The 17,940-nt window shown below is 38.5% G+C and overlaps 1 protein-coding gene across 6 annotated transcripts in view; it reads right to left on the bottom strand.

Annotated features, from left to right (window-relative positions):
- Positions 1 to 16,112, bottom strand: part of ECT2 (epithelial cell transforming 2) — a 32,216-nt gene extending 16,104 nt beyond the window's left edge. For 4 of the 6 annotated variants that reach the window (XM_030495739.1, XM_030495740.1, XM_030495743.1 and 1 more), the window contains exons 1-15: positions 16,041 to 16,112; positions 12,845 to 13,002; positions 11,753 to 11,832; positions 11,552 to 11,644; positions 10,434 to 10,616; positions 9,693 to 9,782; positions 8,552 to 8,659; positions 7,312 to 7,385; positions 7,024 to 7,154; positions 6,027 to 6,142; positions 5,743 to 5,805; positions 5,134 to 5,356; positions 3,416 to 3,552; positions 2,640 to 2,759; positions 632 to 700 (exon numbers count right to left, since the gene is read on the bottom strand). In XM_030495739.1, the coding sequence (XP_030351599.1) occupies positions 632 to 700; positions 2,640 to 2,759; positions 3,416 to 3,552; positions 5,134 to 5,356; positions 5,743 to 5,805; positions 6,027 to 6,142; positions 7,024 to 7,154; positions 7,312 to 7,385; positions 8,552 to 8,659; positions 9,693 to 9,782; positions 10,434 to 10,616; positions 11,552 to 11,644; positions 11,753 to 11,832; positions 12,845 to 12,974 (1,617 nt within the window). In that variant the 5' untranslated portion in view covers positions 12,975 to 13,002; positions 16,041 to 16,112. The remainder of the gene's footprint in view (positions 1 to 631; positions 701 to 2,639; positions 2,760 to 3,415; positions 3,553 to 5,133; positions 5,357 to 5,742; positions 5,806 to 6,026; positions 6,143 to 7,023; positions 7,155 to 7,311; positions 7,386 to 8,551; positions 8,660 to 9,692; positions 9,783 to 10,433; positions 10,617 to 11,551; positions 11,645 to 11,752; positions 11,833 to 12,844; positions 13,003 to 16,040) is intronic. The other 2 variants (XM_030495741.1, XM_030495742.1) reach the window with 1 other exon arrangement.
- Positions 16,113 to 17,940: the final 1,828 nt, after the last annotated feature.

Raw genomic sequence — 17,940 nt, 5'->3', positions numbered from 1 at the left:
ACCTTTAAAAGGCACTAAACTACCAGAAGCAATACCTTAGACTGAAAACTTTTGAATGCCAAATCCTTATTTGCCTCAAAATGACCAGGTCAGCAAAAGCACAATACCTAGCAGATACCTAGCAGACTACTTATGTTAAAATGCATTGAAGTCCCAGACCTAGCTTTCCTGTTCTGCACATTCTGTACTTGGAAAGACAAGGAGTCCTTACATATTTCATGTCTGGAAAGAAGAACACAAGAAGTTTCCACAGAAAGTTATTTTCCTAGTTATTTACTATTGATCAGAGGCAGCAGATAGTTAAGGCTACAGGAAGAGCACCATTTTATGTCCGAGTAAAAGCACGTCCATAGTGTTGCAAATTACAGTTCCCAAACCGTATCTATTTTGAGTTTTATCCCCTCATACAAGCGGACAGACTGTTAAACTTGACATGATTACCTATACAGAGTACATCATCTAACTCAACTGAAAAGTCTAAACAGAAAATACAATGATTCAAGTTAGTGTTCTTTCTCACTCAGTAGCGCTTTGCTTGTATCTGCCAACTCCTATAAACAGAATGTTCGTAAGACAAGATAATAGCTCATAATAGCATTAACGCATAAAAAAAAAAAAGAAACAAACTTACATATTTAAGAAAGATATCACCAATACTTTTGCTTTCAGTCCAATTCATCATAAGATCTTCCAGGTCTTCCTAGAATACATGCAGGGATGGGGGGAGAAAGTAAGATGAGAATGAACTGCATAAAGCTGTAAGATGGGATCAGTATTCTACCAAACATATATAATTAGCTGTGTGTTTCTATGCTGACAAAACAGGCAATCCTAAAAGCTGTACAGTTTCAAATTAAGCCCCTACAGTCCACTGAGAGCTGAAAGCAAGAGACCTCTAGCTTACTGAATACATAGTTTTGAATCAATGCAAGCAGAACCTAGCTGTGTATCAGCACTAGACAACTGCAACAAGAGGACACTACTTTGTCCAACACACTACAGAACATAGCCCACAGGATTATTAAAAAAATACATACAGAAGACTGTCGAACCAATTCTAATTAAGAGTGCACAACTAATACAGGACTCTTAAGTCCACAAAATAGGACTGAAATAGAACTAGCACAGATTTCTCCCACTTGCTGCACCAGGGTGTCAAGGAAAGTGAGACCAAGCTGTTAAGCCTGTATCAGCTTAATAAGGATCAAGCTTATTCACTGCCAGCTAATAACAGGGACAGAAGGGCACACCTGAAGGTTCAGGCTTCACCTTAAGTGAAAAGGATTCACCATTAATATCAGTTTGTTGCTGCCACTTCTCCTATTTCATTACACCAAAGATGAAGGAAAACACAACCTAAATACTATCTAATCAACTTTGTCTACACTGCATGCTGCAGGTGAATCCTACTTGACACGTGGACACACATACTCTACTTTCATGTCAGCAGGCACATATCAATACCTATCATGACTAATTAGACTGGATCTCAACAGTTGGAAAAAAAACAAAAACACAAAAAAACAAACCACCCAACCAAAAAACTCCACCCCACAAAAAAAAAAAACCAAAAAAAAAAAAACCCACCAAAATACAAACAACAACAAAACCCCCCCCCCCACACACACACACACACACACACACACAAAACCACACAAACCCCACTCAGTTACAGCCAGTCTGCAAGTCCCTCTATTTTAAAAGCCTACTGTGAAATGCAGACCAGAAAAGACATTTGCCACTATTTGAAGGAGATTTTACAGCTTCGTATTTGAGGAAGACTTGAGTCATAGTCTATTATGAGACCCAGAGATGTCTTCAGAGAGCACTTGCAATCCAGATCAAAATATAAAATAAAGAAAGACTCAAGAAAATAGTATCATAGGAAATTCTAATCAGCTCTTATCAGGCCTTAGTACCAGCCTAGCTGCTTCAAAAGTTGAAGCATGAGCCAGTTTTATGAACTGGTAGTTTCTGACAATTGTTTCAAAGCCTTTTAAGGAGGGATTATTTTTTCCTACTGAATGATAGTAGTCTCCTAATATGAAGATGTCTAAAGCCCAGGAAAACACCGATTTTCATTTTGTTGGTTTTCTTGGGTTTTGGTTTTGTTTTGTTTGGTTTCTTTTGTGTGTTTGGTTTTGGTTTTGTAGTTTATTTTTGGTTTAGTTGGGGTTTTTTGGGTTGGTTTTTTTTTGGGGGGGGGGGGTTGGTTTGCATGTTTTAATTCCATAATTTCAGCTATCCTTCCAAGAGTTCTTGCTTACTGCTTTAATAGGAACATGTATGTTATAAGTACTTGTGAGGGAGTACCATTTGATACCACTGGCCCCTTTTGACCAGTTTTGTATCGGTTACAGAAAACCTCCTACAGGACGAGGTACTAAAACAGGAAAGGGAGAAGACAGCTCATGAATGGTAACATTAGTTATATGCACAATACTCAGACTTCAGATATTTTTAAACAACTGTTAAAACTTAACGTGTACTTTGGATTTACACTTAATTCCACAGGTTGAACAGTACGTAACAGCACCAGGATGAACCTACACCTATCCTGCAGATACAACTTAAAGCATGCAGAAAAGATTCAACATCTGTATCAATGCTTCCCCTGCAGGGGAGAAGTTGCAGCTTGCCTTGATTTTAGTGTGCACATCAAGAATATCTGGAATGCTGCCAAATATGGTCTTAATCTCTTCCTGTGCAAGGATTGGTCCCCCAAGTTGTCCTTCCTTCTCCAACGGAACTTGAAATAGCTGTTGAATTAGACAAAAAAGTTAATGCCCTCCTAACCACCACACATTGTGTTAGACATAGTTATGAAAGCATTATTTTCCCCTCAAGATCATACTTTCCTGCAGTCACAATCTTGAGATACTCCCATTTAGCAAAAGTGAGTTATGGAGGAGTGATTTTTAAAGTTCAAACATGGAGTTCAATACAGCATTACAGCATAACCTCCTTTCATCTACATTTCTACGCATCTTAGCTCATTCTTTAAGCAGATAATCAGCTGCAATGGAAGCAGCTTTCTAAAATTTAAGCTTTCCCTGTAAGCTGTTTGCTCTTCTTCCCCTGCTATCTCCCTATTCACCACCATCTTAAAAATCCCAGTGATGAAGATCCTATTTTCCTAAAATTTGGAATTTCCATACAAACTGCAATCCATTGCTTAGAAATTGTATTTTTCAGCCTTTATTATTAACAGATAGTAAACATTTTTATATGTCAGTAAAATTACATGAGACTGTAATAAATTCATTTAAAAATAAAATTGCATTGTTATCTTTTTTTAAACCTTTGACGTACCCAAGCCCTCAAAAGCCAGCAGATCACAGGTTGAAAATAATCACTGATGTAAACACTAAATGCCTACAATTGAGCACTACTTGCTTTAAAAAAATCAGCTTACCTGAATGATTGTTGTTAGAATATCAACATAGTTACTTTCTGTCTGATACAATTCCTTTGCAACCTGCCATCTTGCAGACTGTTTCAGTGCAAGAGGAGTTGCATTTTTGGAAGGCCTTGCAGAGGATTTTGGTGTTTCTGATGAAAAGATATTCCCAAAAGAAAGAAAGAGAACTTTATTACAAGAGCTCCTAAAGAAAAACTCACCCTCAAAGATGGGGGGCAGGGAGGGAGGGCAGAAATCATAGTTTTTAAGAAAGCTTTTTAAATAAAAATAAAAATTAAAAAAAAAAAGGGTATTCTGTAGGTTATTCTATAATTATCAGAGCTCCTTCTAGAAAATGGCTTGCTTTATTAAAGCCTTATTATAGAACAACAGTAAAATTCCTCAAAATTAGTCTGAAACTAGTAAGCCATTTATGGGCAGGTCAATGATTTAACCCTATAATGTTTAACAGGAAGGGAGGATTAGGTGCTGAACATTACTTATACATACACTATATACGAAGGTACTTTTCTACTTTCACTTTGCCATGAAAACAATTATCTTTCAGCTACCTATCATCCTTGCATTAAGTATGTAGCTCAAAACCAGTTGTTAAAATCAGTGTTTGCATGAAACACCTACACTTCATCCCATGCGGAAGGAAAGGGGGAAGACACAAGAAGGTAATTTCTCTTAAGGCTAAAGCCAAGATGGACCTGGAGCAGTCCATTAGTTTTAAATACTTGCTTGTGTATTGGACATCAGGAAACCTGTACTCACTCATTCCAATGTCAAAGTTCATTACTGTCAGAGTTACTATGAAACAAGTATCTTACCCGTTGTTTTCAGAACAGCACATTTGCTTGAAACTGTCTGCTGATGTTGGCTCAGAAGAAAATTCCATACCAAGGCTTACAAAGGCACTAGCATGAGCTAAGAAAGCTGGTCTTTGAGAGTAAGCTGATCTTTCCAGTTCCTTCTAAGTTATCACTTACAGGTTTTACCTCGCTAAGATTTCTTATTTGACTTGCATACTTGGGCCTTTTTAAAGCAGTAGTAACTCCAGATACCTCCTTTGTATGTTGGAACAGGAGACTTTTTTTTATTTTTTAAAGCTCAGGTATTAGCTTTTGTCTTATCCAAAATTTTGCAGTTTCCTCTCTTCCACAAGAGTCAGATGTGCAGAGATATTAAAAGCCTTTTGACAATTACCTCAAAAACAGTTGGTGATTTAAATTCTTGAGAAGTTTTAGACATGACAGTTTTCTGGCACAAAAAGTGTTACCTCAACAGAATGTTTCAAAGACCTACGATTTGGCTCTGCAGCTCTTTTCACTTTAATTCCTTTAGCAAAGAATCCTTGCCCTCCTTTCTCCAAGTATTCTACTAAAGAGGTTTTTAGATGATTTACTCTTAACTACATTGCTTATTTGCTGCAGATTTTCAGCAGAGTATTTGAAGCATTTTGGAGTAACACTGTACTTCACACTTATCAATTCCATGTATCTTTTCCTTGTTTTCTTTTGGATATGAATATGCTGTGATGACAAGGGGCAGCCAGGCCTCTGTCTGAACTCCTCACTCCAATTCTGCTTTTGACATGCTTCAAAAAGAAAAAAGCCTGGGATTACTTAGCAAATCTGTTGCAAAATCTGCAAAAGCTTCCCTACCACTTGTATGCAGAGAGCTCTTAAACATTGCAAGTGCGTCTGAATGAAAGTTTTTATCTCTACCTCCATTGGTAGTGCTCTGCTCTGGAGTGTTAGAAATATCAAGCAAGGACCCAATCGAAAGTGAATGTTCAGCTGATGGGCGTTTCCGAGGAGGGAATGGCGACACGTCTGTTTCTCTGGTCAGTTGTGCAAGAGTCTCTTTCAAACGGCGCCTTTTGCGATTGCTGTTTGGAGTATTCAGAGAAAGTAGTGACACAGACTTCTTGAGACCAGGACTCTCTGACTGGAGTAAAAGAAAGTTTAGTGTTTTCACTTGCTCTATCCAGCTCAGTTCAGTACAAAAGTAAGTGAATTGTAGAGATCAGCACATAACACAACTATTCTTAGCGAAGCCAAAGGAAAATGAGTGAAGCTTTTTTCCTGCTTCCCGAAGGTTGAACTTTCTTTTAGTCAAACAAAATACTAGCATAGTTTCCAGTTTAAAAAAAAAAAAAAAGAAAAGAAAAAAAAAAATCCGAATTAGTATTCTATATATAAAATACAGAATGGATTCTCTGGTACTTAAATCGTGCTTTGAAACATTTGATCTCTGGCCCAACACATACTATTGTGCATGCCAATTTTACCACCAGATACATGCTGCGCGTTATGTGAAAGAGTTCAACATACCTTCTCAAATAAATACATGGACTCTCCAGCTCTGGCATCCATTTGAATGCTTCCCCAGAACCACTAGAGGAGGAAGGAAAAAAGAAAAAAAAATAAAAAGGAAAAAACCACATTAAGAACATATTACAGGACTTCACCCAAAGTTAAAAATATTCAGAATAATATGTATAATAGTAAGGCAGTTTGCATACTAAATAGACTTTTTCCAGAATAAGCCACATGATTGCATCTCACACACAGAATATCGTATAGCAATACCCTTTCAAGAATTTGCCAGTACTAACCTCTTGCTTTACAACATAAAGGTTTTTTAAAGGTTCAAATGGAAGATCCTTTACTGTACTTTCTTCAACCACTAAGTGCGTACACCTTTCATCACCAACTGGTAAATAGTGTCCTCCTAGATAAAAAAGGCAAGTTAGCAAGACTGAATATTATTATTGTTAGAAATTAGTAGATCACTTGATAGTACTGTGGCACCTATCATTAATGGAAGAAGAGCCAAAAAGAGATGAACTCTTCAGTAACCTGACCAGTTTTGCAGCTTACATAGCACCCCAGATAGTATCAGCAATGGGCAGCTTTTAGGAAATATAGTATGCAGTAGTAAAGTACACATGAAAAGTCAGAGTACATGGCATTTAGGGAGCATTTAAATCTGTCTGGCAATAAATGCAATATTCTTCTGGAAAGCTTTTCTTGTTTCTTGGAAGAGCAAGCTAGGAATACTCACCCTAAAGACATCCACAAGCTTGCTCCATTCCCATGTCTATACTGCTGTCACATGCAACTCAAATTACAAGTCTCCTGACTTGTATTGCTCATTTGCTACGTCATTACTGCCAGTGTGATTATTAATATTGTAGCACACTACTGGAAATTGGAATGCTTCCAATCAAGTGTTCTACCAGTGATGATTCATATCAAAGTTGTAAACACTATAGATGCTTTCTGTGAATTATGTAAACATGCATACCACAAAACTGGTTACGAAAACTGAAGGAGAACATACATATTGTGTAGCAAGTTTTCGAGGATTATCTTCAAGCATTCTATAATTACTTCTTTTTAAATTGTCTAGTTTCAATCTGCCTAGGAAGTGTGAAATCTTCAGCAGCTACCAGAACCTATGCATATACCAACATCTAAAAATTAGTTTATAGCTCTCCAAGTTCAAGAGACTTCATTAAAATATTCACAGTCTAGCATTTCAGCTTCAGTGAAGTATTTATCAGCTATAAACCCCATTCTTTCCACACGTCAATTTTCATAAACAATAACCTTGCATTTCTGTCATTTCTTCCATGTTAGCTTTCTCATCATCAGAGAATCCAAGGAAACTTAACATGCAATCCTGGAAGGGAGGAACCTTGAACTGATTTCTAAAGTCATCATCAGCTGCACAGAAATCACTGAACGAAAAAGAAAAATATAGGTTAAAAAAAAAAGAAAAAAAGACACACACAAAAAGGTCACTAAATCAGTGCTCCATCACTACTTGAACAAAAGCTCACAACACCAAAGGTGAACAGGATGCAAGGTTAAGGCTGAAGGAAAATAAACACCTACATTTCATTCCTTTTCTCCCACGCCTTATAAATCCACTCTGCTTTCACGATAGGAGTGCCAAGACTTACAGCAATCTACAAAACAGGAGAAGTACAAGTTGTACCAAGGATTTCCATTTCAGTCTTTCCCATGCCAAGAAAAATTCATAACTTTGCTTTTACCGTAAAACAGATACTGCAAAAAGTGAACATACTCCTTCAAGAATCATGTCCAACTAACTCCCAAGAGTCTGAATGTATTAATTCTTCAGTGACTAGGAAATCAGATCAATAGTTATTTTCACACTTACTCCAAAGTGAACTGTTTTGTTAGTCTCGTTTCCTTTATCACTCACAAAAACGCAAAAGAAAACTTCTGCTCCAGTGGAATATGGGATCTTTTTTCTGGTTTTGATACTTTGAATCAAGACACACATCCCAGCCTGCTTTTACCAAAGAGAAGGCTACTATTGCAAAAGTAACTTCCATGACTGCTTGAGAAATATTGTAAAATTTTCCTACTTTTTCCCTTTGAGTTGACAGAAAGGAGTGTTTGAACAGAGTTAGAAAGTAGGTCTTCTCTTCCAACTGGAAGATTAGAAAGACTAGGAAAAAAGCAACAGCCTGCTATCAATTCAAACAAGGGAGAGTCAAGGGACACAGGCATTGCTATATCATATTCCATAGTACAAAAACCTACAAACTTGTATTTACTTGTCAACTGGACATACATGTTCTGAAGTATTCCTTTTTTTTTTTTTTGACAACACCAAAACTCACATATATTTATACATAAAGGAAGATTTGAACATTTACACATAAGAAGTTAAAAATAATTTTTAAACAAGATGCACACAAATTGAGTACTAAAGTTTTTTGAAAGTTACCTTGAACTTTCTTGTTTGGACAGACAAAAAAAGCAGGTATATTGATAAAAATTTGTTCATTGATGAGCAAGTGTTTATCAATGTCTTCAGTACTGATAACATCAGCACTTAACTACTTAAGCATTTTGGTTATTTACTATACTTGTCTATTTCAAAATCTTTGCATTGGCAGGCTTTTTTATTATTATTCTCCAACAGAGACAAAAAACATTTCAAAGCACCACACCATGAGACTAAGAAGAACTCACCATCACAAGTTATTGCTGTTAGTACAGGAAAAAAAAAAACAGCAGTTTACCAGCTGAAGTATAATTTACAGACTTAGTCTACAAGAGACAAATTCTGAAAGTTTCCAAGAAGTACAAGTGTACATACTCTGAATTTGTCGCCATGTGTTGAGTTAGCCACCAGATGTGTAACTTTTGAGCTTAAGTCTCTGCGAATAATTCCACCCATATGGTGAACCAAGGTCACCAGCTTAACCTGAAAAATAAAGATCAAATACATTTTCGGTATATCTTTTGAAGTGTACAGTGCAGAGTGAGAGCGATACAAAAATAGTTTACAAAGCAAGCTAACAGGTTACACTCAATGTCTTTGTTCTTAAAACAACTTGTTTTAACTTTTTAAACTTTTTTTAACAGTTAATACAGCCTTGTTATGTGTAGCTTGAGGAAGACTACTCAAGCCACTAGTATTCTCATAATGATCACACATAATGCCATTACCCTCTCATACACAATAGACTTGAAGCATGCTTTCCTTATTGATTTAGTTAGCTCTCTGAAGGGGCAATTGCCAGAATTTACATAAGATTGCAATTTGTTCAGTTTGAATCTAGTAGATCAAACCTAATTATCCCTAATACTGGGGATGGCTTTTATTTTGTTGGGCTTGGGGGTTTTTTGTTGGTGTTGGTTGGTTGGTTGGTTTTTGGAGTTGTTTGGGTTTTTCTTTCCAAATGAAGACGTGGAACCATATAGTTCACTCCCAGGTGTCCAATAGGGAAACTGGGTGTCACCTGCACCACTGAAATGCAAAAGTAAAGTGCTTGAGTGTCAAATAACTTCTACCTAGACATGTCAAAACTAAAGTCCTGATAACACGATAGCATGGCAGCAAGATAATGTATGCAAATGCTCTGAACAGGACTACAAAGCTTTACTTCACCACACTACTACCTGCACAAGTAAGAGGACACTATTTGGTAAACATAATCTTATCTGAGGCCTCAATCCACATATCTTTAAGTCCTACTGAATCAAAGCTGTTTAATATCACTCAACAAAAAAGTGACCAAAAATGGCATGAACAAAGTGACTTGCAAAAGGAAGCAGTTTCATTCCCATCCTCCAATATCACTGCCTCTGGACATGCAACAAAGCAAAACAATAAACAATTCATCCCCCCACACAAGCTCTAGTCATGGTTAAACCCGATAGGTGATTGAATGGAAGATTATTTTGAAAATAAACTTAACATAGTTTTACCAATCCAAAGGAAAAACATGTCTTACTAATTCGTCTTTCTTTCTGAATCCTGTAAAGCACAGTACCAAGTTCAACATACTTGCACAGTACAGTGGACGACAGGAAAAAGGTAAAGGCTGAAAATAAGAAGTAATCATATTAGTCAAAAGCATTCTGCTTCCATTGAAGTTTTAATATTATCTTTAATATAGTACTGTTGTTCCTAGTATTAAGATGCATCAGACACTAGTCCAAGTCTGCGTATAGCCTTTTTTGTGTCTCTGCCCACGGCAGGGGCATTGGAACCAGATGATCTTTAAGGTCCCTTCCAACCCGAACCATTTTACAATTCTATGATTCAGTTACACCTCAGCTCTAGGCCTGCCAGCATTCTGATAAAGTAACTACAGCATCCCCAAGTTCCACAGGTAACGCTCCATCCTTTTTTTCCTCTCTCCAAATCATTCCCTTTACGTGATAACCTTTGGAAATATAAAGCATCTGCTGGAGCATCATTTGTATGCTGCCTTTCATAATGGCACAATCCCAATTAGCGGGTCAACAACCACAACTACTGCAGTAGTCGTAGCCTTCCTACAGTCTTCCTGTGCTTGCTCGCTACATGCGACATTCTAACACAATATTAGAAACTTGCTTTTCTTAAAATTCTCTTGCTAAAAGTATTTATGATTGATTGGCAGAGCAAAATAGATTTCATTTTGAACACTTAATATTTAGAACTCACTGCACCAGAGAACTACTCACGTGATTTCAAAAGAAACACATACCTCTCCTTTTTGTGCACAGTGCAGTACTACTGGAGGTCCAATGACACGGCAATCTGCTTTGCAGAGGTTGTTAAAGATAGAATCTTGAAATTCTGACACAACAAAGATAGACTCAAATTCTGGGGAATCAGAATCTCCAAGCTCTTCTATTGTGTCTGTCTTTATGTAGGGCACTTTAATTTCCTTGATGTATGGGGATGAAGGGAAAAGCATTATTCAGGCAACATACTTACACTAGTATCAAAATTCAACTGATTTTTATTTTGGACCATTAGAAAAAGGTCCAAAGGTATGTTTCAGATTTCAACAAATTTGCTCTTAGTTTTTGTGAAGGCTGAGATGCACTGTTCTCTAGCATAAGAATAGCTATGAACTGCACCTAAAAAGAAGTCTTGAAGAATTCCTGCTTCTGAAGAATAAGAATTCTAGTTACTTCAGTAGTTTAGATATCAGTTCATACTGATAATACAGTACTGGAAATATTTACAGAAAGATATAAAATAAACTAAGCACAAACGAGAAATTAGATTTCAGACTGTCAGAACAGCTTAAAGTTCTTCTGGATGCTACTAAAAAGTAGTATCCAGCTTGCAACAGGAAGCTCTATGCTCTATACTTCAGACCTTCTGACCTAAAGGACAGAAGTCAATTTTGTTCATTGCTTGATATTTTTTAAGAGCTCTAAAAATTTGGTCTGTTCCAATTTCAACCGACAGTTCCAAATTTTATTTTGTAGGTTTTTCACATTAAGAAATGGAGAACCACTTCTTACCTCTAAGTTTAAAGGCACCTTTCAATTGAAAGAGAAGTCAATTAACCAATTATGAGGTCAGTTCATAGCAAAAACTTATGTGCTGACTGAATACAAGAACACAGGTGAACGTCTCCATGAAATCTTCTAGCCCCCGTTAGATAACACCACTAATTAAGAGCTGCAGATATTACTTCCACATTCAAGAACATTCGAAAAGAAATGCCACTTTTAATGAGCTTTAAGTGACACCATTAGCATGTAATGTGACCATTATGCCCAATTAATATAAAGAGTGCGCACATGTCAGTCCCAGTGAAGTCAAACATGCTGCATGCAATCACGTGTGCTTAATTGCATGACATACCATATGAATAATACTTTTTATTAGTTTTTCTTCTGCTTTACCAGGACTAGTTTTCTTTATCTTTATAACTGGTACTTCCATTATCTTAATGGTCTGTGGAAGAGGAAAACTTTAGTACAGAACCAAATTGGTAACCAGAAGTCTAAAAGCATACCATCTCATACCAGACAAGATGGTATCTTTTTATCTTCGACCACATACCTCCAAGGCTTTCAGAAGCTCTTCACGTTTCCCTGCTTCCTGAACCAAAACCACTCTTGTTTCTATTTGAGGTATTTCTTCTGTTTATAGAGAAACAAGGGTAATATTCATATTTTAATGGAAAAATCCACGTTCACTCTAAAGCAAGCATTAATGTATAAAAAATACAGGCAGACTGCATCCTTTCAAGATACCTTATCAGAAACATGCCTGAAAAGAAATGTTACCTCAAGAAGTCTCTCCTTTAATTGAGGCTACCTAACTGACCACAGAGATTAAATTATTTTCAAGGATATGGTGAAATGAGATCCTGCAATTTATGACCAGTTACTTACAGTCAAAGCAAGAACATGCAAGAAGAGTTAGCGAAAGGAAAAAAAAAAATTTTTTTTGAAAAAAATTGACTTAATGTTTCTAGCAGAATCAGATTCCAAGACTTGGTAGAAAATAGACAGCTGATATCTTTTCTAATTTCCGTGTTCCTGGCTCACAAGGTTCATTACTTGCTAGTAATTGCTCAGTTTCACCATGGAATATCAGAACTGAAGTTCAATATCTTGTTCTTTTTCTCCATGTATTAATAAGCTTAAGAGGAAGGGACGAGCGTTGCCTCCATATCATTTGCACCATAAGACTGCCACTGGATTTTGGTTACTGCATTGAAGAAAAACAAAAATGGCTTTGTTGGGTCTTAATTTGAAGATTTGTTCTTGAATTAATTTCAAGCTCGAGACTATTCACTCCTCTATGGTCTACCTGCACACAAGAGCAGTAGTTTCCAAACATTCAAAATATCACCTGGAATTATTCATTCCACAGAAGCATCAAGCGGAACTAACAGCTTTCCATACATCAGCCAGAAGACTCATTTGATTTCATGGCTGTAACCCCAAAATTCTTATAAAAAGATGAGTGAAAAATTAAGACAGTCCTTTGTTAGTGGAAGGATACCAAACCAACACCATTTTGTCTACCTTACATCAAAGTCTATAATTCAGCAAAGCATTTTTGGTTTTTCAAAACCACTAAATACCTACAAAGTAATCAGTCAATAAAAAACATAGTAGTTTTAAAATAAGCTTCTCCCATTACCTTCAACATCCAAAATTGATCCAGGAAATACATTCTCTTTGGAGTTTTCTACAATTTTTGGCTCAACAATAGAAGAATCAGACAAGAGGCTCCTCCCGGTTTCAGACACCAGCATACTGTTGTCAGCCATGATTATGTCTTGCTTCTTTCTTCAACAGCTAGAAGATAGGTATGCTAAGCTAAGTTACAGTTGCAAAAAGCTCATTAATAAGAATTCTAGGACTAAAGCAGTCAGAAGTAATGTCACACTTCTGAAAATAAAACATGTAGACTCTTATTAAACTCCCATTCACACTGATAGAGTAGTTCTGATAGAGTATTAGGAGTCACACAATTTTTGATAGAAAGGACTGACAACAAATCTGTAACAGAAATGATTCTGAACAGGCTGCTTACCACAGAAATAATTTATTTGCATGGAAAACTGCAGAGGGTACTTCAACTTTGAGCAGCAGCGAATCACTAACTCTAGTGTTCATTTTAAAAAAGTTTAATCACAAAACACCAACATCAACTATTATGAGACCAAGATTAGCATTGAAGGGAAACATTAGTAGAATGCTAATTAGCAGGGTACACAACACATCTTGCCTTTTTTTTTTTTTTTTTTTTTTTTTTTTTTTTTTTTTTTTTTTTACTTCTCCCCAGGTGAACTGGCTGGAGTTACTCTAGTTACATAAAAAATACCAGCCACGGAGTAGAACCAGCAGTATTTAATCACAGAATGCTTTTGGTTGGAAGGGACCATAAAGACCATCTAGCTCCCTGCTACAGTCAGGGACACTTTCCACCAGACCAGGTTGCTCAACGCCCCCTCCAACCTGGCCTTGAACACTGCCAGGGATGGGGCAGCCACAGCTTCTCTGGGCAAACAGTGCAAGTGTCTCACCACCTTCACAGTGAAGAACTTCAAATATGTAATCTAAGCCTACCCTCTTCCAGGTTAAAGACATTACCCCTTGTCCTACCACTACTTGCTCTTATATATTTTCTTTATTCAAAGGGAAATAGGGAAGTTACTTTTCCCAAAAAGCATGAGTCTTCAAAATTCGTAAGCATATATCTGTATGATCTAGTCTATTGTCCTATACTAACTGTAATATAGTAGAAGTATCCATACATCATCAGATAAAGAAGCCTTCTGTCTTCTCACAGATAGAACACATCTGTGCTCTCCTTGCCCAAATGAACACACTGGAAAGGCAGAATTCTTACTACTCTCATACCTGAATCTTATACCAGAAAGTTTGTCCTAAGGCATCTGCCCAACACAAAGCACATTTTCTTCTGTGCATGAAACAAGAAACATGCGTTTCCTGTGACTCATCACTCACACAGATTTAAATATTTGCACAGAATTTATCTAGACTAGCCACTGTATCTCAAATGCTGTAGTATAATAACCCTCTATCACTTTAACTGAAGTTGTTCTCCTCCTGACTGCAAATGCCCGTTTAAAACAGTAGCCACCCAAATAATACATTAAAGCATTGTCTGAAAGACATGACACAGTAAAACCCCTAGAGAACAGCACATACTATTTTTCAAGTTGTGCAATGCCTGTCCAATTACATAGCAAAGTAAAAATCAGACGACAAAAAAAAAAACAATGGGTGCTTTGGTACAACAGCAGCGTAGAAAAGAGCTTATCTTCTAGAGTTTAGGACTGACTCTTGGACAGGCTTCATACCTTCATAGTACATCAGGTAAGTTCCTAACTAGTGATGAGCAATAAGTCAACACTACAAATCTATCATCATTCTAGGCATGTTCAGTTATCAAAATTGTCACCCTAGTTACAGTTTTAATGTCATGCACAACTATGCAGGCTCCATAGAATTAAGTTTCCAGCAGTAAATCTCAGTCACCCAGCTAGTTTTTAACAGAATAGCTTGAGACCTGGCAAGAGGAGAATGTAACTTTAACCAGAAAGTCTTCCTGGATCACCTGTCCAGAAGGTTATAAAGATACTGCTGGGAATTGGTATACCATTACATCTTCTTTGGTAGTGAGGGTGGAGGGAAGCATAATCTTGGAAGTCTTAAACCATACTGTTAATAATGATTACCACACAGACAATTACATGTATAATCAAAAAAAAAAAAACAAAACACACACAAGAAAACCCACAAAAACACACACACACAAACACCAAAAAAACCAAACAAACAAAAAAAACACCCAAACAATAAAAACCCAAAAAACCCACAAAAGGAAAAAAAAAAAAAACCACCACCCACATCACACGAAACAAAAACCACCTCCTGTTAAGGACACCATTAAATTTAAATCCTAGAGATTATTTTTTAAAAGTCCAACACATCGATATAATTCCTGTCATCCTGCTGTCGTTACACCTAATAGCACATATATGAACTTACAGAGAACTTCCTAGTGTATTTGGGAGAAGCCCATACTGTTGGCTGGACATTCATTTTCTTTATAGCTTTTCCAAATTATTTATTCATTTATGAGATTCCATTCTAGGTGTGTTTTTAAAAACATTTCCTGTTTTAACGGTCACATGTTGATAACTTCATATTAGTCACTAGACTTAGACACTGAACGTGCCAACACACAGAAGAGAACAAACAGCACACAGAAGATGTGAACATAACAGTTTCCCCTCGCTTAGAAAAGAATCAAAGTCAGAATGTCATCACTACAGGATTCAGGCAGACCTGAATGTCCTTACAGCATTACACTTAAACATTACCTCCCAGCAGCTTGTGGAAAGCCTTACGGTTACAAAACATTAGCACGCTAAAATGTATGGGTTTTAAAGCAAGAAGAACACATGTAAAAGCTTCCCATGCTGCCCGTTCCTTCCGGAGGAACCACCCAGGAGGGTGACCCAGCCGCACTACGAGGAGGCGGCCGGAAGCGAGATGAAATACCGCCAGCTGCTCTCACTTCATGAGCTAGCAGGTGCCCGCGGGCCAGGGCCTCCGCTCTGCCCAGCGGAGACCGCAGCGACCTAAGAAGGGCCCGGAGCGGCGCTGCCCCGCAGCCCCCCGTTCTCACAGGTGCCCCAAGCACAGCTCCCGGCACACCCAGGAGGCCCGAGGCCCACCTCGGCCGGCTTCTCCCCAGGACACCCACACCCTCCGCTGTCCTCCCCGAGCTCGGGCACCCAACTCCGCATCCCCACGCAACACCCGCCTGGTGCCGGCACCAAACCCGGCTATCCCCTCACCGCCGATACCGCCAACCGCAAAAGCAACCTCCGCCATGAGCAGCTGCCACCAACAATTCAAAAAGCGAGCCGCCGCACTAAGTACAGCGCGCATTGGCTGCCAGTCCCACCGCCCCTCTGTAAGCTGCCACCTCATTCGGCATCTCTCAGAGTTGTCCCGCCCCTTCCCTCCTTTTTTGGACAGCGCTTCTCCTCCTTCCCTCTCGGATTGGGTGCTACACCTGCCGCTCATGGCTGGGAGGTCTCCCATTGGCGGTGAGAAGTTTCCTCGACAGACTACCAGGCTTTGGTGCGGTCCTCGACAGCAGGTTGTTGAATGGGTTTTGTGTTGATTGGCTGTGTGGGGGTTTCGAAAGCTTCCAACGGCCGTGACGGAGAGGCCCGGATGGGGCGGTGGCGGGCAGCGGTGGCCGCTGCCGGCTCGAGGCGCTGCCGGCTCCGGGTCAGGGCAGGCCGCGTGCCGGGGAGCTCCAGAGCCACAGTAACAGCCGCCCCGTGGCCGCATGGAAATAGCCGTTAACGGCTCGCAGCGTGTGCGAGAGGGCTCGTACCTCGGCGAACACCCGCGGCCCGGCCCGGCTCTCCTCAGCCTGCCGCGCCTCCCTGTCCAGCTCCCCTCATCGTGTCCTGCTCCAGACTGTCACATCGTATGCTCCTCCGGAGAGCGCAGCGCATCGAGCTGCTCTTCACCCACCTATGGACACTAAGCAACAGGAGGATAAATAGTTACTGTGGCTGCTATGAAATATATTAATGCTATTAATAACTTCATAAGCTCTGCCTTGCCGAAGGTATTGGTGTGCATGTATTATTCTGAGTTTCAAAATAATCAGTTTATAGGAAAAAAGGGAAGAGAGCTGACAGGAGAAAATGCAACAGGTCAAGGTGAAAGCCAACCAGCGGACTGAATGTCACCAACCACAAAACAGGTTAATTATACCAAATGCTTTACCATCCTTTTTAATCTTCTCTAATACTAAAACCTATTGATCTGGAAAGGAATTCTTTCAAAGGGGCTCAAGCACCTCTGAAACCTGATTTAGCATAACATTTCACTGGCCTGATATTAAAAGAATGAGAGGTGTATTTTCTATTTCTACAATTTTCTATTATATGCTAAATTATATGCCAAATTAAGTTCTTAGATCTTACTAATTTTTATACCATATGTTAATAGCATATATTATATATAACTTAGGATATATAACTATATCTTAATACACAGTTTTTTATTAGTTCAGGCATTTTCATGACTGATGCAGCAGCTGTTAGCACCAGTGAGAATACAATGACTTTGTATGATTTGGAAGAAAAAACAGGAAAAAAGCAGAAGACGACAGTAGGTGTTGTTTACGTGAATAAAGATTTGCTGATGAGGTACTATTAGGACTATTTTCCGGAGTAAGGTATTTCAAAATAACAGCATGGGAAACAAGGAGGTCAATTCAATTTTGACGCAAGTCAGCCAATTATTACACACTCCTACAATTACTTTATTTCATATAGAGAATTGCAACAATGACCTACAGTCAAAACACAACCTAACCCAAGGTCCTATTGTCACCCTGAAGTACCAGTTTGGGCCATGATTTTGTGGTGCCAGGCCAAGCCAACCTGCACTGGTTTTTCCCCTGTTCTCTCCTTTCTTTGCACTGTTACAAAGTCCTTTTCAGCCAGGTCTTAGGTTTCCTTCATGCCCTGAACCAGCTACCAAGTTTCTCCTGGGTTTGGAACAAGTTCTGCAGTCTTGGACTCAATGTTGTTTCTGCAGTATAGCTTCTGGAAAAGCTATTGGTCATTGTACATTAATTTCCACTTAACCTCTAGATCCTCAAAAAAGCAACATAAAATGTTGTGCCTGCAAAGACAGGAGAAGCATGTTTATCAGAGCTGAGGATTA

The sequence above is a fragment of the Strigops habroptila genome, chromosome 8, assembly GCF_004027225.2.
Source record: "Strigops habroptila isolate Jane chromosome 8, bStrHab1.2.pri, whole genome shotgun sequence".
Lineage (NCBI taxonomy): Eukaryota > Metazoa > Chordata > Aves > Psittaciformes > Psittacidae > Strigops > Strigops habroptila.
This window is presented reverse-complemented; position numbering and strand designations above follow the sequence as displayed.